This window comes from Primulina huaijiensis, chromosome 7 (genome assembly GCF_012295235.1).
Source record: "Primulina huaijiensis isolate GDHJ02 chromosome 7, ASM1229523v2, whole genome shotgun sequence".
Classification (NCBI taxonomy): Eukaryota; Viridiplantae; Streptophyta; class Magnoliopsida; order Lamiales; family Gesneriaceae; genus Primulina; species Primulina huaijiensis.
Genome location: NC_133312.1, coordinates 13,087,992 through 13,111,782, shown reverse-complemented (window position 1 = coordinate 13,111,782; position 23,791 = coordinate 13,087,992). Strand labels below are relative to the sequence as shown.

Sequence of the window (23,791 nt, the reverse complement as noted above, 5' to 3'; positions counted from 1 at the left end):
TTACCACAAAGAGAGCGTTGGAGCATCATGACACAGAGATCACTTGGAAAGTCTTTAAAGCAGAGTTTTATCAACGCTTCTTTCCCGTGTCATACAGAAAAGATAAAGATGCTGAATTTGCCAATCTGAAATAGGGACAGTTGAATATCGAAGAATATGTGGCAAAGTTCTCTACGTTGCTCAGATTTGCTCCTCACGTTGCAGAGAGTGACGAGGCCGTTGCAGATCAGTTTATCAATGGCTTGAATCCTGATATCTTTACCTTGGTGAACACCGGCAGACCGAACAACTTTGCAGATGCCTTGAACCAAGCCAAGGGAGCGGAAGCGGGCCTGATTAAGCAACGAGGACTATCGTATGCTGCTCCGGTTCCGAGACCACCACAACCCTCTTTTCAATCATCTCCCAGATTCGAGAGCGGTGGTAGTAGTAGTGGCAAGAAAGATCAATTGAAAGCTCGAAAAAAACAGTTCAAGAGATCAGGGGGCAGTTCGTCGAGCTCCAGTGGGTCACGACAGAGAGGTCCTGGCCAGAGTACAGAGTATACAGGTGTGTATTGCAGTGCTTGGAGGCAGACATGCCACTGAACAGTGTCAGGGCGTGATGTGTCGTTGCAATATCTGCAGACAGCAAGGACACTTCGCCAGGGTTTGTCCACAGAAAAGGGTACAACAAGTTCAAAGTGTAGGAGCATCTGGTTCCTTAAATCAGCTTGAGAGGCAAGCTTCATCTGTTCATTCCTTTCAGCCAACCCCTACACAGACCCAGCCCCAAGCCAGAGGTAGCCAGACAGCGAGCCAGCCTCCTAGACAGCAGGCTCGAGTATTTTCACTGATAGAAGAGCAGGCCCAAGATGCACCAGATGATGTGATTGCAGGTAACTGTTTTCTTTGCGTCTATCCTGCCTATGTATTGATAGATACATGTGCATCTCATACATTCATATCAGAACGCTTTGCATTGTTACACTCATTGCCTGTCGAGTCATTAGCTAGTGTAGTGTCTGTCTCTTCTCCGTTGGGAAGTGGTTTGATATCCGTGACATCGGTTAGACATTGTATACTACAATTTGAGGGTAATGAGATTAATTTAGATTGCATTATACTTGGGTTATCTGATTTTGATTGTATTGTTGGTATCGATATGTTAACCAAGTACCGAGCCACTGTAGATTGTTTCCAGAAGGTTGTCAGATTCAGACAAGAGATGGCAGACGAGTGGAAATTCTACGGTAAAGGTTCCAGATCTCGGATTCCTTTAATATCTGTATTATCTATGACTCGATTATTACACAAAGGAGCAGAGGGATTCCTTGTGTATACAGTAGATTTACTGAAATCGAGCCCTACCTTGGCAGAATTGCCAGTGGTATGTGAATTTGCTGATGTGTTTCCAGACGAGATTCCAGGGTTACCTCCAGCTTGAGAGATAGAGTTTAGCATTGAGCTTATTCCAGGTATAGTTCCGATTTCTAGAGCTCCGTACCGAATGGCGCCAATCGAATTGAAAGAATTAAAAACTCAGTTAGAAGATCTATTAACTAAGGGATACATCAGACCGAGTGTGTCTCCTTGGGGCGCTCCCGTACTGTTTGTTCGAAAGAAAGATTGTTCGATGAGACTTTGTATTGACTATCGGCAATTGAATAAAGCAACGGTAAAGAACAAATACCCATTTCCTCGTATCGACGATTTATTTGACCAGTTGCAGGGTTCTTCAGTGTATTCCAAGATCGATCTGAGATCTGGATATAACCAGCTGAGGGTCAGAGATTCTGATATATCGAAGACAGCTTTCAGAACCAGGTATGGACATTATGAGTTTATTGTCATGCCGTTTGGTTTGACGAATGCTCCAGCTGTTTTTATGGGTCTAATGAACCGTGTGTTTCAGAAATATCTCGATGATTTCGTGATTATTTTTATTGATGATATTTTGATTTATTCGAAGAATATGATTGATCATGCTGAGCATCTGAGAACTGTACTGCGACTTCTGAGAACTGAGAAATTATATGCGAAACTGTCGAAATGTGAGTTCTGGTTGAAACAAGTTGTGTTTCTGGGGCATATTGTTTCTGGAGAGGGTATTTCGGTTGATCCTAGTAAGGTTGAGGCTGTGCTTAGTTGGCCTAGACCGAATTCAGTGCCAGAGATACGTAGTTTTATGAGTTTAGCTGGGTACTATCGACGATTCATCAAAGATTTCTCCAGTATTGCGAAGCCGATTACTCAGTTGACTCAGAAGAATGCTCCTTTTGTTTGGTCAGAGGCATGTGAGTCTAGCTTCTTAGAGTTGAAGAAGAGATTGACCAGTGCTCCTGTATTGACGATCCCTTCAGGTACTGGTGATTTTGTTGTATATTGTGATGCATCTCACAGAGGATATGGTTGTGTGTTAATGCAGCGTGGGCATGTCATTGCTTATGCCTCGAGACAGTTGAAATCACATGAAACTCGTTACCCAATTAATGATCTTGAATTGGCGGCCATTGTATTTGCACTGAAGATATGGCGACACTATCTCTACGGCGAAAAGTATGAAATCTACTCTGATCACAAGATCTTGAAATACCTATTTTCACAGTCAGAATTGAACATGAGACAGCGTAGATGTCTCGATTTATTGAAGGATTTCGATTGTGAAATCAAATACTATCCAGGGAAGTCTAATGCAGCAGCGGATGCCTTGAGTCGGAAGGTATGTGCTCTATCCTTGTCGACGATAGGTGTTTCGAATTTAATTGAAGATTGTTGTTTGTCTGGAATAGCATTTGACACAGATAATAGGCCATTGCGACTTGCTACGATTCAAATGGAACCAGATTTGATTGTTTGCATGAAAGAAGCACAGAAAAATGATCAGAATGTTTAGAAGTCGATTGAGATGTTCAGATCCGGACATCATTAAGAGTATCAGGTACATGATCAGGTTTTATATGTGAATAACCGTCTTGTCGTGCCAGATATTTCTGATTTGAAACACCAGATATTATCAGAAGCGCACTGTAGTCGTTTTAGTATTAATCCTGGTGGCAGATAGATGTAAAACGATCTAAAGATACAGTTTTGGTGAAACAGATGAAATCAGATATTGCAGAATTTGTATCTAAGTGTTTGAATTGCCAACAGGTGAAGGCTGAGAGAAAGAAACACGGAGGTTTACTTCAGAGTTTATCTATTCCTGAATGGAAATTAGATCACATTTCCATGGATTTTGTTACGAGGTTACCACGATCATCCCAAGGCTGTGATGCGACTTGGGTCGTGGTCGAAAGATTGACCAAATCCGCATGCTTTATTCCATACAGAATGACGTAACGACTTGATCAGATGGCAGAGATATATGTCAGAAAGGTGGTTAGATTGCATGGTGTGCCGAAATCTATAGTATCAGATCGTGATCCGCGATTTACTTCACACTTCTGACACAGTTTGCAGCAGGCTCTAGGTACGACTTTACAACTGAGTACCGCATATCATCCACAGACCGACGGACAGTCAAAGCGGATTATCCAGAATTTTGAAGATATGCTGCGAGCTGTAGTGCTAGATTTTGGCACTAATTGGAAAGAATCATTGCCTTTATGTGAATTCTCGTACAACAACAGCGATCAGACGAGCATAGAAATGGCACCATTTGAAGCGTTGTACGGTAAGAAGTGCAGATCTCCTCTTTATTGGGACGATATCTCTGAAGTACCAGAACTTGGGCCTGATATGATTCGTGAAATGACTGAGAAACTGAAGCTGTTTCAGAAGAGAATGAAAACAGCTCAGGATAGACATGCTAACTATGCCGATGTTCGACGTAGACCGTTGGTATTTGAGGAAGGAGATCGAGTCTTTCTGAAGATTTCACCTTTCAGAGGCACTATCAGATCTGGCAAGCGAGGGAAACTGTCTCCACGATACATTGGGCCATATGAGATTCTTTAGAAGATAAGAGATCGTGCTTATCGACTTGCCATTCCGCCTTCTTTATCTGGGATACATGATGTGTAGAGGCCTAAAAATCCTTACTTGAAAATTTGCGGAAAATTTAAATTTTTTTTTTCTTTTAGAATAAATGGAGTGCCTCATTCATACCAAAAACTGATAAAATATTTAACGTTCAAAATAGCAGCAGAAGAAATTATTACTTGCCAAAATAACAAGTTAAAGTATTCAATAACAAGTAAAATATTTGAGCATCAAAATGGCATGTGCTGAAACTGAGGTCCTCGGGTGCCACTACTGCCGACTCGAGCTAGCTCACTGGTCCCCGCCCTCGATCCCGACATCATCAGTACCTACAACAATCAAGTTTAGTGAGTCTAAAGACTCAACATGCATATATCGTAAATAACGAGTAAATATAGTAAAATTGCATGGGAGTAAAATTTCATGTCATGAGGCATATCGTAAAATGTCGTGTCATGATTAATTATAATACGTGCATAGCTGAACTGAAAATCATAGTGAAACTGTTTGCTCCTTGGAGCCCTGTACTGAAATAGCATATAATAATTTTCTGTGAGATTATGGTCTACGCAAGTGGTCCCTGAACTGAACTGAACTGAGCTGACCGATACTGGTGACCGGACCGATACTGGGGATCGGATTTACGTCTGATCAGACTACTGCCACAGTACTGGGTGAAACAACTGAACTGACCGGTAAATGGTGACCGGGCCGATACTGGGGACCGGACTTAAGCATGATAGTAAAGTGACCACAAGCAATATCGCATAAATCTCAAAATTTGTATTTTTGCACGTAATATAATTAAATTACTGAATTAAATATCCTGTACCCATTTTACTGCTTGGATTGGATCGCTTCCAGGCTCGCTGCAACCTAAATATGCAATGAAAATATGCAATAGATTTATGAGACCAAACTATACAATAGCCTTCAAAAATGTGACACTTACGCCTACCGACTTCGTATTAAATCATGACTCCGAGCCAACCCGAACCAACACTGAACCATCATGTAGTCATGATTAAAATACGTCTAAAATGATCAAATAATGCTCCTAAAATGGTGAGGGCCGAAATCTAGGTGAATGGAGGCCAAAACATGAAACGCTCTTTCGAGAGTCAATTTGGCACATCGCACCGTAAATTCTCGTACGACCTCAAAAATGATCCGAATCACGAACGGCCAAAAACATGACCTTCCTAACTCAATGAGGCACTGTCCAGTCCAAGGCCATGGGCTAAAAGCCAACCGAGAACTCGAACGAGCCACTGAACCGTCACAGCAAGTTGCTGTCCAGAAATACAGCAGCTGTGCTTTGGTTTCTTGCGTCGATTGCGAGGCTAATGGCCATTGGGGCTTGAACCACCGACCAGAGACTCTTACCAACATCCCAAGGAATGATTTGAACCATGGCTAAGGGCCCTAGGCCAGCCACAATTCGCATCACACCAGCAACAACCGAAAAGTTCCAACCGAGAACCAATTCTGCGCGTCGGGGCATTGTTCTTGTTTAGCTGTCACCGATCGTTCGAGTGGCCATTTAATTGACCAAGACACGATCTAGACATCTAGGGGCATGGTATGAACCGTGGCTAAGGGCCATAGGCCAACCAAGATCCACACCATTCCACAAAAGTCGAAACACACATGCTGTCAAAAATGATAAGCCGAAGGGTGCAGGGGCTGTTCTTGAGTATTTTGTAAAAACCGATTAACCAGGGACCAAGCCACCAAAAGGGCAACTTAGTCACGTCTTAGACATGCTAGGGAAGTGATCTAACCATGGCTATAGGCCTTGGGGCAGCCATGATCAGTTTCATTTCCCTTTTGACAGCAACTGAATTTTCGAAACACAAATGGAGAGCAATGGGGAGTTGCTGTCATTTTCTTGATCTCCAGCGTACATGAGTTTAAATGAATAGACCAACATGGTCCTTATGCATCCTATTACATGTCTAGATGTCGCCTTAGGAGCCTGGAATCGAACCAATACCTGAAACCCACAAAACAAAGCAAACCGTGAAGCTTGTCATGAAACTCAAAAAAAATCTGCATCTTTATTTTCGAAATGTTCATGATATATTTCGGTTTTTGGCAATTAAAACATGATCATGTAAGGTTTAAAAAACATAATACGACTTGATTGAAGAGTCAAGGAAAAATATATGCATGCCTGGTTTCGTTTGAAAGAAAAACGAAAAGAACGAGACGATCCGGCGCGGAGGAGGTGGAGCGTTTTCTTTTCTTGCTTGCTACTCGATTTTCTCTCCTAATTCTTGCTAGGATGCTCACGGTTTTTACACTCTGAAATGCCTCTGAATTTCGGTCATGGGGGAGGGGAAGTGATGGTTAGGAGAGTGAGGGAAAATGAGTGCAATATAGGTGGAAAAAGCAAGACCAAGTCTCCATTTTATTTTTTTGAAATTTGAATTTTGGTTGCTAACAAATATTTGTTGGGGAGAGAAATGGATGGGGTGACCGATTCTTCATGCTAGACTAGGTTAGGATATTGGTTAATAATTAATTAATTAAGGTGGATAAAGAATTAAAAAGATTAGTATGCTAACTCAACAAAGAATGGGTCAAAAGGGTGATGAGTTGGCAATGACTAGTCTAGATACTAAGGGCCGAAAATTCACTAATATATGGAGGGGAAATGTTGATTATTTACTAAATTTATAACCCTTAAAAGCCTTACCTATCGTTTAAATAATTTAGTGAACTAACCCTTTAATTAAGGAACTTAAATGAATTTATTTTCTACTCACCTCAAGTAACTTAAATAATTCCTTAAACTCCCCTTTTAACTTAAATTAACTTACTTGCTAGCTAAAATAAATTCCGGAAATATTTTCTGAATCTTAAATTTTATCTCTAAGCTCCAACTCCAGTCCGGCCTCACTGAAATAACTGAAATGATTAAAAAAAAAAAAACTGCTGCATGAAATAATTAACTTAAGGAAAAATCATTTAAATACTCATGAAATAAAATCATTTAAAATACTAGAATTATGCATGGCTTATACGTAGTCTAAGTTACGGGTTATACAATCCTTCCCCCCTTAAAAGAAAATTCGTCCTCGAAATTAAGACTCACCGAATAACTCGGGGTATCGACTCCTCATCTCTGGCTCAGACTCCCACGTAGCTTCCTCCTCTGAATGGTTGAGCCATTTGACTTTGACTCGCCTAACCAGCTTGTTCCGAAGCTTCTTCTCCTGCCTGTCTAAGATCTGAACTGGTCTCTCCTCATAAGATAGGTTCGGAGTAAGCTGCTACGGCTCGAAGTTTAAGACATGCGAAGGATTCGCCATGTACTTCCTTAGCATAGAGACGTGAAAAACATTGTGTACTCCGGCCAGATTCGGCGGAAGAGCCACACGACAGGCTAGCGTCCCAACTCTGTCGACGATCTCAAATGGTCCAATGAATCTCGGACTGAGCTTCCCTTTCTTTCCGAACCTCATGACACCCTTCATCGGTGCCACCTTCACGAAAACATGGTCGCCGACAGCAAACTCTAACTCTCTCCTTCTCTGATCTGCATAGCTCTTCTGTCGACTCTGAGCAGTCCTCATTCTATCACGGATCCGGGCTACTACATCGACAGTCTGCTGTATAATCTCTGGACCCAACTCTGCTCTCTCTCCTACTTCATCCCAATGAACAGGAGATCTGCACTTGCGACCATATAGTGCTTCATACGGAGCCATACCAATAGAAGACTGGAAGCAGTTGTTGTAGGTGAACTCAACCAATGGCAAGTTCGACTCCCAACTCCCTGAGAAATCAATGACGCAAGCACGGAGAAGATCCTCCAAGATCTGAATAACTCGCTCTGACTGCCCATCTGTCTGCGGATGGAAAGCTGTGCTAAACAGCAACTTCGTACCCATGGTCGAATGCAAACTCTTCCAAAACGAGGAAGTAAATCGGGGATCTCTGTCAGACACGATAGAAACTGGAATGCCGTGAAGTCGGACTATCTCTCGGATATACAACTCCGCATACTGAACCATAGTGAAAGTCGTCTTAATAGGCAAGAAGTGCGCTGATTTGGTAAGACGATCTACAATCACCCAGATAGCATTCGATCCTCTGGCTGACTTCGGCAATCCTGTCACAAAATCCATGGTAACGTTCTCCCACTTCCACTCGGGAATAGGAAGAGGCTTGAGCAAACCTGCTGGTCTCTGATGCTCGGCCTTCACTAACTGGCAAGTCAGACACTCGGATACAAATCGTCTGATGTCTTTCTTCATCCCAGGCCACCAATACAATAGCTGTAGATCTTTGTACATCTTCGTACTCCCTGGATGAATAGAGTACGGCGACATATGGGCCTCTGATAAGATGTCTGCTCGGATAGAATCACTGCTAGGAACCCATATCCTGTCTCGGTATCTCAGTATGCCGTCGCTGACTGAATACAAAACACTGCCCTTGGCCTCATCTCTCTGCTTCCACTTGGCCAACTGCTCATCTGCTGCCTGACCACTGCGAATACGGTCAAGAAGGGAAGACTGAATGGTCAAGGTAGATAGACGGGGAACTCTACCTCGAGGATAAGTCTCAAGATCAAACCTCTGCATCTCAAACTGAAGAGGTCTCGAAACTGCCAAATGAGCCATCACTGCAACTTTTCTGCTCAGTGCATCTGCAACTACATTAGCCTTACCCGGGTGGTAGCTAATGTCACAATCGTAGTCTTTCACAAGCTCCAACCAACGCCTCTGACGCATGTTCAGCTCCTTCTGCGTAAAGAAATACTTGAGGCTCTTGTGGTCGGTAAAGATCTGGCACTTCTCTCCATACAGATAGTGCCTCCAAATCTTCAAGGCAAAAACTACGGCGGCCAACTCTAGATCATGGGTAGGGTAGTTCTTCTCATGAGTTTTCAGCTGCATAGAAGCATAAGCTATCACCTTCCCATGCTGCATCAATACGGCGCCAAGACCGAGCTTCGAAGCATCGGTATACAGAACAAACTCACCGGGCCCTGACGGCATGGCCAAAACTGGTGCTGAGATAAGAGCTTGCTTCAAAGTGTCGAAGCTCTTCTGACACTCCTCGCTCCAAACAAATTTCACATTCTTCTTTGTCAGTGCTGTGAGTGGAACTGCAATCGAGGAGAATCCCTTGATGAACTTCCGGTAATATCCTGCTAGGCCAAGAAAACTGCGGATCTCGGATGCATTCTGAGGCACTACCCAATCTCTGACTGCTGCAACTTTCGCTGGGTCCACCTCAATGCCACTGCTAGAAACAATGTGGCCTAAGAACGCCACCTTCTCCAACCAGAATTCGCATTTACTGAACTTTGCGAATAGTTTGTGCTTCTGCAATGTCTGCAACACTGTAGTCAGATGCCTGCTGTGATCCTCCCGATTCTTGGAGTAGACGAGGATGTCGTCTATGAATACTATCACGAACTGATCGAGGTACGGCTGAAATACGCGATTCATGAGATCCATGAAGATCGCTGGCGCATTCGTCAAACCGAACGGCATCACAAGGAACTCGTAGTGGCCATAACGAGTCCTGAAAGCTGTCTTCGAAACATCAGCATCTCTCACTCTCAACTGGTGATAACCGGAACGCAGATCTATCTTAGAGAAAATCGAAGCTCCCTGCAACTGGTCAAACAGATCCTCAATCCTCGGAAGTGGGTATTTATTCTTCACTGTAACCCTGTTCAACTCCCGATAGTCAATACAAAGTCTCATCGAGCCATCCTTCTTCTTAACAAACAAGACTGGCGCGCCCCAAGGTGAGAAACTAGGGCGAATGAACTCCTTGTCAAGAAGTTCCTGAATCTGCTTCTTAAGCTCTGCCATCTCTGTCGGGGCTAGTCGATACGGCGCTTTTGAGATCGGAGCCGTACCTGGCATAAGCTCGATGGAAAACTCCACCTCTCTCTCAGGTGGAACACCAGAGACGTCCTCAGGGAAAACGTCTACGAAGTCTCTAACAATCGGAACATCTGAGGCTGACTGACTGGGTGCCTCGGGGACAGATATAAAAGTTGCTAAAAATGCCCGACACCCTCTATGCATGAGCTTTCTAGCCTGAACATATGGAATAATGCGCGGTAAAGGAAAGTACCTGTCCGGCTCAAATAAGAACTGAGTCATCCCAGGCGGTCGGACTAGAATGGATCTCCGCTGAAAGTCGATCAAAACTCTGTTCCGCGATAGCCAGTCCATCCCCAGAATGATGTCAAACTCTGGCATCGGCAATAAGATGAGATCCGCATAAACAAGATTTCCATGCAGCTCAAGGTCTATGTCTCGGATCACGCTGGTGGCGGTTATCTCCTCTCCCGAAGGCAATGACACCGAATAGGCTACATCTAGCCCGATGGTCTTAACTTTGAGAAAGTTTGCAAAGACCTCTGAAATAAATGAGTGGGTAGCCCCTGAATCTATCAGGGCTTTGGTAGCTGAGCCAGCTATGAAAATTCTCCCTGAAAGTTCGGAACACTAAGCTGAACCCAAATAATCACAAGAGCTAAGCTTATAGACATGCAAAGGTCACAGTTCTTCTAACTAAATCCCGAAAATAATACTGAGTAGAGCATGCAATCCTATCGCAATTCTAAGTTCAAAATCTTAATCCCGATTCCCAAAACATTGGAATGCAAATGTAACTTAAAGCTGTAAGGTACCTGTCATCAGCATGGTGTCAGGGTTCGTCTCCGCAGCATGGAGAGCAAAAACTCTGCCTTGGGTAGGCAGATTCTTCCGGGGGCACTGCCGTAGCATGTGGTCCGTGCTGCCACACTTAAAACATTTCCCTGAGCCAAACATGCATGCTCCCGGATGACGGCGTGAGCACTTGGGACAGACTGGGTGCTCAAAGGTCCTCGGGACGACACGTCCCTGCTGCTGCTGCTGCTGCTGCTCCTGCTGAGGTCCTCCTCTGTTCCTGGGCGGGCCGTGATACGGCCTCTTATGCTGATGCTGGTGCTGCTGAGGAGGAGGACGGCGGTGTGGTATCTGAACTGGTCGCTTTCCCAAGCGATCCCTCTCTATATCTCGCTGGTCCTGCTCTGCGGCCAGAGCTCTGGAGACGGCGACCTCGTAAGTAGTAGGGTCAGACACCCTAACATCACGGCGCAAGATCGGCCGTAAACCCACCAAGAAATGCATCAACTTGGCTTTAGCATCGTTCGCGATCAAGGGCACAAAGTGACAACCCCTCTCGAACTTACGGATGAACTCCGTAACCGTCAGATCCCCCTGTCTAAGGCTCATAAACTCCGTGGTCAATCGGGTGCGCACCTCATCCGTAAAATACTTGGAGTAGAATACCTCCGTGAAACGTGTCCATGACAGGGTAGCCAAGTTAAGGGCTACTGAAGCTCCTTCCCACCATAAGCGGGCATCTCCTCCGAACAGATAAGAGGCACAACGAACTCGATCTGCATCTCCAAGCTCCATGAACTCGAAAATAACCTCGAGGGACTTGATCCAGCCCTCGGCAACCATGGGGTCCGTCGTCCCAGAAAACTCCTTTGGACGCATCTTCATGAATCTCTCGTATACTGCCTCAGGCTCTGTCGGCCTGGTCGCCACAGCATTGTTCTCCGCAAACTGCGCGAAGAACCGAGTCATCCCAGCTAGCATCTGGGCATTCATGTCCGGTGGTGGTGGAGGTGGTAAGTCTCTCTCCTGCCTCTGCTCCTCCCTGTCCTCCTGGCGAGGCTCCTCATTTATAGTGCGCTCGAGAATGCGTCTAGGGGGCATACTGTTCCATACATAACCCATACGTAACTAACATGCATAATTCCATAATTTATTTAAATTTAAGTACTGAACAATAACATAAATATGGAAGTAAAACATTTCATGTAAACATGCTGTTAAATAATTCATGCTTTAAATAAAATGCGTAACTGTAAAACTTACAGACCGACGACGTGACTTCATGAGCTTCTCGCGGTCAGTAGTAGTGCAACCCTTTACAGAACCATTGCTCTGATACCAGATGTAGAGGCCTAAAAATCCTTACTTGAAAATTTGCGGAAAATTTAAAATTTTTCTTTTAAAATAAATGGAGTGCCTCATTCATACCAAAAACTGATAAAATATTTAACGTTCAAAACAGCAGCGGAAGAAATTATTACTTGCCAAAATAACAAGTTAAAGTATTCAATAACTAATAAAATATTTGAGCATCAAAATGGCAAGTGCTGAAACTGAGGTCCTCGGGTGCCACTACTGCCGACTCGAGCTAGCTCACTGGTCCCCGCCCTCGATCCCGACATCATCAGTACCTACAACAATCAAGTCTAGTGAGTCTAAAGACTCAACATGCATATATCGTAAATAACGAGTAAATATAGTAAAATTGCATGGGAGTAAAATTTCATGTCATGAGGCATATCGTAAAATGTCGTGTCATGATTAATTATAATACGTGCATAGCTGAACTGAAAATCATAGTGAAACTGTTTGCTCCTTGGAGCCCTGTACTGAAATAGCATATAATAATTTTCTGTGAGATTATGGTCTACGCAAGTGGTCCCTGAACTGAACTGAACTGAGCTGACCGATACTGGTGACCGGACCGATACTGGGGATCGGATTTACGTCTGATCAGACTACTGCCACAGTACTGGGTGAAACAACTGAACTGACCGGTAACTGGTGACCGGGCCGATACTGGGGACCGGACTTAAGCATGATAGTAAAGTGACCACAAGCAATATCGCATAAATCTCAAAATTTGTATTTTTGCACGTAATATAATTAAATAACTGAATTAAATATCCTGTACCCATTTTACTGCTTGGATTGGATCGCTCCCAGGCTCGCTGCAACCTAAATATGCCATGAAAAATATGCAATAGATTTATGGGACCAAACTATACAATAACCTTCAAAAATGTGACAATTACGCCTACCGACTTCGTATTAAATCATGACTCCGAGCCAACCCGAACCAACACTGAACCATCATGTAGTCATGATTAAAATACGTCTAAAATGATCAAATAATGCTCCTAAAATGGTGAGGGCCGAAATCTAGGTGAATGGAGGCCAAAACATGAAACGCTCTTTCGAGAGTCAATTTGGCACATCGCACCGTAAATTCTCGTACGACCTCAAAAATGATCCGAATCACGAACGGTCAAAAACATGACCTTCCTAACTCGATGAGGCACTGTCCAGTCCAAGGCCATGGGCTAAAAGCCAACCGAGAACTCGAACGAGCCACTGAACCGTCACAGCAAGTTGCTGTCCAGAAATACAGCAGCTGTGCTTTGGTTTCTTGCGTCGATTGCGAGGCTAATGGCCATTGGGGCTTGAACCACCGACCAAAATCTCTTACCAACATCCCAAGGAATGATTTGAACCATGGCTAAGGGCTTTAGACCAGCCACAATTCGAAATATTCCAGCAACGACCCAAACGTTACAACCGAGAACAAATTCTGCACGTAGGATGCATTGCTTTTGTTTTGCTGTCACGAATCGTTCCAATGGCCATTTGATTGACCATGACACGATCTAGACATCTAGGGGCATGGTATGAACCGTGGCTAAGGGCCATAGGCCAACCAAGATCCACACCATCCCACCAAATTCGAAATACACATGCTGTCAAAATGAGAAGCCGAAGGGGGGCTGGGGCTGTTCTTGCACTTTTAATTAAAAACCGATGCACCATGGACCAAGCCTCCAAAAGGGCGACTTAGTCACGTCTTAGACATGCTAGGGAAGTTATCTAACCATGGCTATAGGCTTTGGGGCAGCCATGATCAGATTCATTTCCTTTGACAGCACACGCAGAATTTTCGAAAACACAAATGGCTAAGAATGAGAAGCTGCTGTCATTTCTCGTTTCCAGCGGGTGTGGGGCTCGAATGAATGGACCAAAGTGATCCTAATACATCCTATTACATGTCTAGATGTCGCCTTGGGAGCCTGGAATCGAACCAATACCTGAAACCCACAAAACAAAGCAACCCGTGAAGCACAAGAGAAAAACCGAAAAATTCTGCATGTTGCATTTTCTGAAATCTCTTGATGTATTTCGGTTTTAACATGGAAATGATGATCATGTAATGAAAAATAATTGATAATAGGACTTGATTGAAGAGTCAAGGAAGAATATATGCATGCCTGGTTTCGTTTGAAAGAAAAACGAAAAGAACGAGACGATCCGGCGCGGAGGAGGTGGAGCGTTTTCTTTTCTTGCTTGCTACTCGATTTTCTCTCCTAATTCTTGCTAGGATGCTCACGGTTTTTACACTCTGAAATGCCTCTGAATTTCGGTCTTGGGGGAGGGGAAGTGATGCTTAGGAGAGTGAGGGAAAATGAGTGCAATATAGGTGGAAAAAGCAAGACCAAGTCTCCATTTTATTTTTTTGAAATTTGAATTTTGGTTGCTAACAAATATTTGTTGGGGAGAGAAATGGATGGGGTGACCGATTCTTCATGCTAGACTAGATTAGGATATTGGTTAATAATTAATTAATTAAGGTGGATAAAGAATTAAAAAGATTAGTATGCTAACTCAACAAAGAATGGGTCAAAAGGGTGATGAGTTGGCAATGACTAGTCTAGATTCTAAGGGCCGAAAATTCACTAATATATGGAGGGGAAATGTTGATTATTTACTAAATTTATAACCCTTAAAAGCCTTACATATCGTTTAAATAATTTAGTGAACTAACCCCTTAATTAAGGAACTTAAATGAATTTATTTTCTACTCACCTTAAGTAACTTAAATAATTCCTTAAACTCCCCTTTTAACTTAAATTAACTTACTTGCTAGCTAAAATAAATTCCGAAAATATTTTCTGAATCTTAAATTTTATCTCTAAGCTCCAACTCCAGTCCGGCATCACTGAAATAACTGAAATGATAAAAAAAAAAAAAAAAAACTTCTACATGAAATAATTAACTTAAGGAAAAATCATTTAAATACTCATGAAATAAAATCATTTAAAATACTAGAATTATGCATGGCTTATACGTAGTCTAAGTTACGGGTTCTACACATTGATTATTGGTATGATGATAAGCTTTACATGTAATATGTTTTGAAAATGATTTTAAATTGAGATTGCAATATAGGAAAATGCCACCCAAGAGAAAAGCTCCTGAAGTACCTCCTAGAAGGAGAGCCGGAGAAGACCGAGATAGTACTTCCTCTAATGTAGTTGATGAGTTTAGTAGGTTACTTCATGAGCAAGCTAAATTGCATGGGGAACAAATCCAGAAACTTCTCCGATTGCAATCACCGATTCAAGGTATAGGCCAAGGCCGTGATCAACGAGTTCAAGAACGAGTTGTTGAGGGAGCTTATGATAAATTCAAGAAGATGAATCCACCCGAATTTGTAGGGAGTCCGGACCCTTTGATTGCGATGGAGTGGGTGAAGGCGGTCGAGGCGATCTTTGATTACCTTAACTTTGATGATAAATATCGAGTGAGTTGTGCTGTGTTTCTCTTAACCAAGACTGCAAGAATTTGGTGGGAAGCAACCAAGGTAACGATTAATGTTCAAACATTGAAATGGAATGAGTTTAAAGATTTGTTCTATGATAAGTACTTTCCGAGCGATGTTAAAGCCCGCAAGGTGAAAGAATTCTTGGAGCTAAAGCAAGGGACAATGAGCATGAATGATTACATATTTAAGTTTGAAGAAGGTTGTCTTTTTGTTCCTTTCATTGCTAGCAACGACAAAGATAGAGCCGAGCATTTTATGCGGGGTTTGAGAGCGGAGATTCGAAGAGATGTTCGAATGTCGAAGGCTAATTCTTACAAGGAGATTGTTGAGAAAGCATTACTGGCCGAATATGATGAGAAAGAGATTGATAAAGAAAGACAATTCAAGAGGCAAAAATTTGTCCAAACGGGTCAAGCTTCAGTTCAAGGAGGAAGAGGAGAACACAAGTGGAAAGGTAAGGAAGAATATCGCGGTAAACCTCCTGCGGTGCCATTTGAATCAGATAAGCCTTTATGTCCTAAATGCCATAAAACACATAAAGGAGAGTGCTTAGTTGGAAACAACAAATGTTATAGATGTGGAGGTGTTGGGCACATTGCGATCAATTGTACTCAATCATCAGGCAAGGGCCGAGTTCAGGGGCGTATTTTCTCTTTGACCAAGGAAAGAATTAATCCTGATTCGTCAATCATTTCAGGTACCATTCTTATTTCAGGCAAGATAGCTACTACTCTTATTGATACTGGCGTCACACATTCTTTTATATCTGAGCAATTTATGCATTCTCTGGGTCTTGCTCTTATTGGTGAAATTGTCCACTTTTCTATTGTGCTTCCTTCGGGAGATTATATTCATTCTTCAAGTGTGATTCGAGCGTGCCCTGCTCAAGTAGACGAGGAATTGTTGAATGCTGATTTGATTGTCATTCCCATGATTGAGTTTGATGTTATTTTGGGAATGGATTGGTTATCTACTTATCGAGCTGTGATAGATTGTGTAGCCAAGACAGTGCATTTTCCTCTAGGACATGGTGATAGCAGGGTCTTCACGGGGTCAGGTACTTCGCTTGGTCTTTCTTTTATTTGTTGCTTGCAAATGCAACGGATGTTGGTTAAGGGTTGTCATGGGTTTCTGGCATCGGTGGTGGATATAACTAGAGAAGGGAGTGGGAATATGAGCGACATTGATATTGTGAGGGATTATCTTGATGTTTTTGCGGATGATGTGCCGGGATTGCCACCAGATAGAGAGGTGGAATTTGTTATTGATATTGTACCAGGTACCGCACCGATTTCTAAAGGCCCTTATCGAATGGCCCCAACTGAAATGAAAGAATTGAAGAGTCAATTGCAAGAGTTATCAGATAAGGGTTTTATTAGACCAAGTTCATCTCCATGGGGGGCACCTGTATTATTTGTCAAGAAGAAAGATGGGTCCTTGAGACTGTGTATTGACTATCGAGAGATCAACAAAGTAACGATCAAGAACAAATATCCTCTGCCCAGAATTGATGATGTTTTTGATCAGTTGCAAGGTGTTACTGTATTTTCCAAGATTGATTTACGGTCAGGGTACCATCATTTGAAAGTAAAGATGTGTGACATACCTAAGACGGCTTTTCGAACCAGTTTCGTTATTGTCTTCATTGATGATATTTTAATCTATTCAAAGACTCGAGATTTACATAAGGAGCATTTGAGGATCGTGTTACAGCAGTTGAGGGACAACCAATTATATGCTAAATTCAAGAAGTGTGAACTTTGGCTGGAACAAGTGGCATTTTTAGGTCATATTGTTTCCAAGGAAGGAATTGCTGTGGATCCGGCTAAGATTGAAGCAGTCAAGAAGTTGCCTATTCCCTTGAGAGTTGCTGAGGTACGAAGTTTCCTTGGGTTAGCAGGGTACTATCGTCGTTTTATTACTGATTTCTCTAAAATAGCCTTGCCACTTACTACTCTGACGAGAAAGACAGTTAAGTTTGAATGGACTAATGAATGTCAGCAAGCATTTCAAGTATTGAAGGACAAATTGACTTCAGCTCCAGTGTTAGCACTTCCTCAGGGAGTTGAAGACTTTGTGGTTTATACAGATGCTTCGAAGAAAGGTCTCGGTGCTGTGTTAATGCAGCGAGGCAAAGTTATTGCTTATGCTTCTCGTCAATTGAAGGATTATGAAAAGAAATATCCGACTCATGATCTTGAGTTGGCAGCCGTGGTATTTGCTTTGAAGATCTTGCGACATTATTTATATGGCGTGAAATGTGAAATTTTCTCAGATCATAAAAGTCTTATGTATCTCTTTACTCAGAAAGAACTGAACATGCGTCAGAGAAGGTGGTTAGAACTTGTGAAGGATTCTGATTGCACTATCAGTTATCATCCAGGAAAAGCGAATGTGGTTGCTGATGCATTGAGCCGAAAGTCAGGTCTTCAATTGGGTTCTATGATTCCAAAGCCTCTATTGTTGGATTTGCAGAAAAGTGAGATCGCATTGGTTGAGGAAGGCACGATCGCTCGACTTTCAGCCTTAGTTATTCGACCGACTTTGATCGACAGAATTAAACATGAGCAACAGTTGGATACTCTTTTGTTTGATTTGAGAGCAAAGGCAGAGAAGAAGGGGAATTCTGAATTTGGATTGAACAGTGATGGCCTGATTACATTTCAAGGTCGTATTTGTGTTCCTATTGGTGATTCTATTCGTCGTGGTGTTTTGACGGAAGCTCATACTGCACCTTATTCAGTACATCAGGGTGGCACCAAGATGTATCAAGATCTTCGTCGATTGTACTGGTAGACAGGCATGAAAAAAGATATAGCATCATTTGTTTCTGAATGCTTGACTTGTCAGCAGGTAAAGATTGAGCACCAACGACCGGCGGGCTTGTTGCAATCCTTACCTATACCGCAATGGAAGTGGGAACACATCACTATGGATTTTGTTGTTGGGTTGCCAAGAACTCAGAACGGTTATAATTCTATTTGGGTGATTGTGGATCGATTGACCAAGTCATCACATTTTCTCCCTGTCAAGACGACATATTCTATGACTCAATATGCGGAGACGTATGTCCAAGAAATTGTAAGACTTCATGGGATACCCGTGTCGATTGTTTCAGATCGTGATACAAAGTTTACATCTGAATTTTGGAAGAGTCTCCATAGAGCTTTGGGTACAAAGTTGGCCTTTAGCACAGCCTATCATCCTCAGAGCGATGGGCAATCAGAGAGAGTTATACAGATTTTGGAGGATATGTTGAGGACCTGTACTATTGACTTTCCTGGTAGTTGGGATTCGAAGTTACCTCTTGTCGAGTTCATATATAATAACAGCTACCAGTCATTGATTGGCATGGCACCATATGAAGCATTATATGGTAGGAAGTGTAGATCACCTTTATATTGGGATGAAGTAGGAGAAAAGAAGATGTTGGGACCCGAGTTGGTTCAACAAATGGTTGATGTGGTCGCACTTATTAGACAAAGAATGAAGACGGCTCAATCTCGACAGACAAGTTATGCAAATGTTCGAAGAAGACCTTTGGAGTTCAATGTAGGTGACCAAGTGTTCGTTAAGATAGCTCCCCTCAAGGGAGTTATGAGGTTTGGAAAGAAAGGTAAGTTGAGTCCTCGCTAGATTGGACCTTGCGAGAGTCTGGTTAGGATTGGTGAAAGAGCGTATCGATTGGCTTTGCATATGGATTTAGATCGAGTTCACAATGTTTTCCATGTTTCAATGTCACGGAAGTATTTGTCCAATCCATCCCATGTTCTTTGACACGAAGCATTGGATCTTTTGCCTAATCTGAGCTTTGAAGAAGTGCCGGTTCAAATTCTTGACGGCAAAGTGAAAGTGCTAAGGAACAAAGAAATTGGCTTTGTTAAAGTTCTTTGGAGGAATTATGTGATTGAAGAGGCTACATGGGAACCGGAGGAAGATCTGAGAGAACGTTATCAAGATTTATTTTGAAGTAAGCAAATTTCGGGGACGAAATTTTTATAAGGGGGGGAGATTGTAATATCCCAACCATTTATCCTTCTATTGTCAATGATGATTATTCTATGGTTTGGTGTTATGGCTATATGGTTAAGTTATTATTGATCATGGTTATTGTTATGGTTTATGAGTATAGTTGATGGAAGGGTTGATATTGCATGTTATAGCATCAATATGGTTATTGCAATGTATTCATGGTTATTTATTGTATGGTTTTGGTATGGTTTAGTAGATGGTTGTGTATTTGAGGAGTTCTTATTGTTGTGAAGGTATAATGTTGGGTGTTGGATTGATGGTTTGGATGGTTTGAGCCAAATAGGTAATTGGGGTGCAGAAATGGTATAAAAAATATGGCAGTAGTTGTGTTTTTTAGCATACATTTTTGTATATTGATCCAAATGACATGAGGCTAATTGCATTAGAAAGCTAAGATCCAAGGCTACAACTTTCATGTTTTGAGTTTTGTTCAATTAGCTGAGAAAGATGAGTCAAAAGTGGCCCGAAGTGGGTCGTGTGTTTTGTTGTTCCTGCACTGACACATTTTGGTAGAATGGACATAACGTTTTACTCAGACCTCCAAATGACCTGAAACTAGTGGGAGATTCAAGAAAAGACATAGGGCTACAACTTTCCTGTTTACCACTTTGGCTAATTCGGAAGAAAAAGTGCAGTTTTGGCCCTTGGACCGAGGGCACACGGACCCAGACACGGACCCATGCACGGGGGCCGGGTCTTGACAACGAAAATTTGTATTTTTCCAAGTATACACGGACCTATACACGGAGGGGGGCACGGGGTCCATGTTTATGGCGTAGAAAACATATTTTTAAGAGTTTTTAAGCCAATAACTTTTCCATTTCACTTATTCCTCTTGCAACCATCGACTTGGGAAGGTAGGGTTCTTCATTTCCTTTCTAAATTCCTTTCTTTCCCAAGTTTGAATCTTCAAGTTGGAGGTGTGATCTTCATATCCTCAAGAGCAAGTAATCAAGGTAAGGAAACTGATCTTTTGGATATTGGTTGAAGTGAAGGGAATTGTGGTTTAGGCTTGAATGATAGTTTATAGGTTGATAATGTGAAGTTAATGGTATAATCTTGATCTTATGTTGTAGGATCAACTACCAAGAAGTTATCACAACAAGTTCTATTGGTAGTAAGTGGAATTTTTCCTTGAATGCATCTCATGGCCTATATATATATGATGAATGGTGTTCTTATTGTTCCTAGCTCCTTTAATACATTGATTATATACTTGCTATGTAATGGTTCATTGATTATGATAAAAGGAAAGAAATTTTGTTGCCAATTGCTAAGAAAGGAGCTAGTTCTAATTCATGCACACCACATGTTTGATAAAATGATTCAATGGTTCTTTTTATGGCTTGATGGTTATATGGTAGTGGTGGTGCTTCTAGCACTTCTAAATCCACATAACGGAAGTTGATCAACATTTAACGTGTACAGTGACTGATTTTGACTGAAATGTACATGTATACCATCGACGGACGACTTATCAATGCCATACAAGGAAAATGAAAGAAATGGTGTATAGAATGCCATCTTATAATTGTTATATATATATTCCACTGAACGATGGCATTTTCTATGGTTCAATTGTAATGATTCCTTTCTTTACACTATTGTATATGTAATTGTTATTGAAAGTTCCACTTACTGAGTTTTGTAAACTCATTCCAGTTATGTCATGTGGTGCAGATAAAAAGGAATAGCGATAGAAGCGTCGAAGCAGGGAAGGTGCATGTGCCAAAGCTTGGAGAATAATGTTTTGATATAATGTGACAATTAAATAATGGTTTTGAGTATTGTACCTTGGTTCATGTTTTAAACAAGAAAATTATGTCACATCTTTTGTCAAACACTTGGTAATTATGGAGATGGGATCTATGTGTATTTTGGAAAGATTGATTGTTGTAATATTTATTTTGTTTGCTTGGGAATATTTGATAAGTCTATATTTATGGGCAAAATTTGCCAAAATTTTATTAATTATTATTTTTCTCCAAATCTTTTATAAGGCTTCCGCATTATAGTATTTATAGTTTAATGTCATGAGGTAAGGGTGTTACAGATTCTTACTTCTCTCGACAAGGGCTTCGAAAGTGTATATGTTTTATTACTTTCCAGCATGTTTTGATATTTATGTGTTGGAGAAATCAATATATGCTTGATAATATATGTTGTTGAGATGATGGGGCACATATATTTGACACCGGAGCGAAGAACGGATATGTTATGCGATTTTTTCATTTCCAGCATGTCTTGAGTTGGATTGTTTGGATTTTGGAGCTTATGGAACATATTGTGATGGCTATGAGTTATGCTTGTTGATTATCAATATTTGAATCGACCGGTATCGTGAGATTTCGCCGTTATGCCGTCGAATTGTACCGAGATTGAATATTGATCTGTATGTGTACTCCTTTGAGTTTGAGGTTGATATGGTACATTGTATATATGCCTTTTCAGATTGGTATTGTTCAAATCGAGACTACGACAAGAAAGGTATAAAGCAATGTTGATTCGGGATTGCACAACTCGAATTAGAGCCGATTTGAGTTTCCCAAAATCACATATTAGATTGTTTTTAATTTGATACGGTTATGCCTTGTCTATTGAATTATAGCAATGTACATGAGATAGGTAAGCCTTGGTAGAATTGCCAAGTACTAGATGTTCGGTGATATCGATGGTCGTAGAAGAAGATCAACTCCTATTGTAGATATTCGATACAGATAGGACCGAAGTCTAGGAATAAGACGTACCGCCACCCCGATTGGGAGAGTAGGTAGGAGATTGATGCGAACACGGGTGGTCAAGCCCCAAGGAAAGCGTGGGATCCTTTAGAGTTGCCGGAGGGACCAATCACGAGAGGACGGCTAAAGAAATTCAAAGAGGCACTAAAAGGGCTTATGAACAATAAAAAAGGACTTACAAGCAAGGTGCAGAGTGCTGAAGGGTTCGTGATGCATGGGAGTAAGTTTGGGAGTCATAAGAACACCATTCAAGTCATGAACGAAGAAAACATCCAGAATGACCCGCGCCCGAGCGGTAAAATACTACAGCCCGAGCCCGAGCGTGGGATCCTTTTATGTTTTATTATCTTGTGTTTATTTGCATGACATGTGATGTGAATCCACGTACGAATAAAAGCAAACACGATTAAATATAAATCGCGCCCTCAATTTAATATCGAACAAGGAATTCGTGTTGTCCCGATCTTTTGAATCAAGTGTGTGTGTTGTGATTTTCACCTCTAAACTATGAAAAGTTTAGCAACAAATAATCACGAGATAAACAATCGAAAATTATGACGAACATTCAAAGAACAAGTCTAAGACAATCCGCAGAAGCACGATCGACAAACGCCACAAAGTTAAAAACTTTGATAAGTTTGATTTTTTTTGTTTTTGAAGAACAAAGCAAGAGCCTTGAAAGTTGAGAGAAAAATCTCAAAGTTTGATATTTAATCAATAATATTCTGAAAAGTCCCTTCAATTTCGTTCATCATAGGTTTACATATCAAAAGATATCAAATATAGTTACCAAGATAATTAAAACTCTAAATAAAGAAACAAATAATTTCCCGAATATGACTCGCGCTCGGGCGGTATAATGTGACCGCTCGAGCGCCGAAGGCTCTGGACTATTCGCGCTCGGGCGGTAGAATGTGACCACTCGGGCGCCGAGGGTTCTGGAAATTTTCTCCTTGGACAGTAAGTGTGGCGCTCGGGCGGTAATGTTTGGCCGCTCGGGCGCCAAAGCTGCTGGGTTCTTTTGGCTCCCAAACTTATTCCCATGCATCATGAACCCTTTAGCACTTTGCACCTTGCTTGTAAGTCCTTCTTCCTTGCTCATAAGCCCATGTAACGCCTCTTTAAACTTCTTCAGTCGTCCCCTCGTGATTGGTCCCGCAGGTAACTCTAAGGGATCCCATGCTTTCCTTGGGACGTGCACATCCGTGTTCGCATCATCCTCCCCTTCTTGAAAAGGATTTGTCCTCACATCTAGTTCGTCACCTACATCAAACAACGACAAGTCACTAACATTAAAAGTAGAACTCACGTTATACTCACCTGGTAGATCGAGTTCGTAGGCGTTGTCATTGATCCTTTCAAGGACTTGAAATGGTCCATCACCCCTAGGTAACAGCTGTAAGGCCCGAGAATTTGGTTATTATAATCGGACATGATTTGTTGATAATTGATGTGCTTATATATGTATTGTATCGGACTGGAAAAGACGAGAGAATATACAAAATGTGTGCGAGGCAGGCAGAGGACCTCGCGCATGTGCGCGAGACAAGGCGCGCATATGCGCGAGGAGGTGTGCTTCAAAATGTTAAGTCC

General features: G+C 41.9%; 2 protein-coding genes across 2 annotated transcripts; both read left to right on the top strand.

Annotated features, from left to right (window-relative positions):
• The first annotated feature begins 15,056 nt into the window (after positions 1-15,056).
• Positions 15,057-18,224, top strand: LOC140981616 (uncharacterized). The gene is made up of 3 exons (XM_073448039.1): positions 15,057-16,875; positions 16,999-17,559; positions 17,704-18,224. Exons 1-3 carry the CDS (start codon positions 15,057-15,059, stop codon positions 18,222-18,224), a joined length of 2,901 nt encoding a protein of 966 aa, XP_073304140.1.
• Positions 18,225-18,881: 657 nt separating this feature from the next.
• On the top strand, positions 18,882-19,397 carry LOC140981614 (uncharacterized). Its single transcript, XM_073448038.1, has 2 exons — positions 18,882-19,044; positions 19,213-19,397. The coding sequence occupies exons 1-2, from the start codon at positions 18,882-18,884 to the stop codon at positions 19,395-19,397; spliced, it is 348 nt and encodes a 115-aa protein (XP_073304139.1).
• Positions 19,398-23,791: the final 4,394 nt, after the last annotated feature.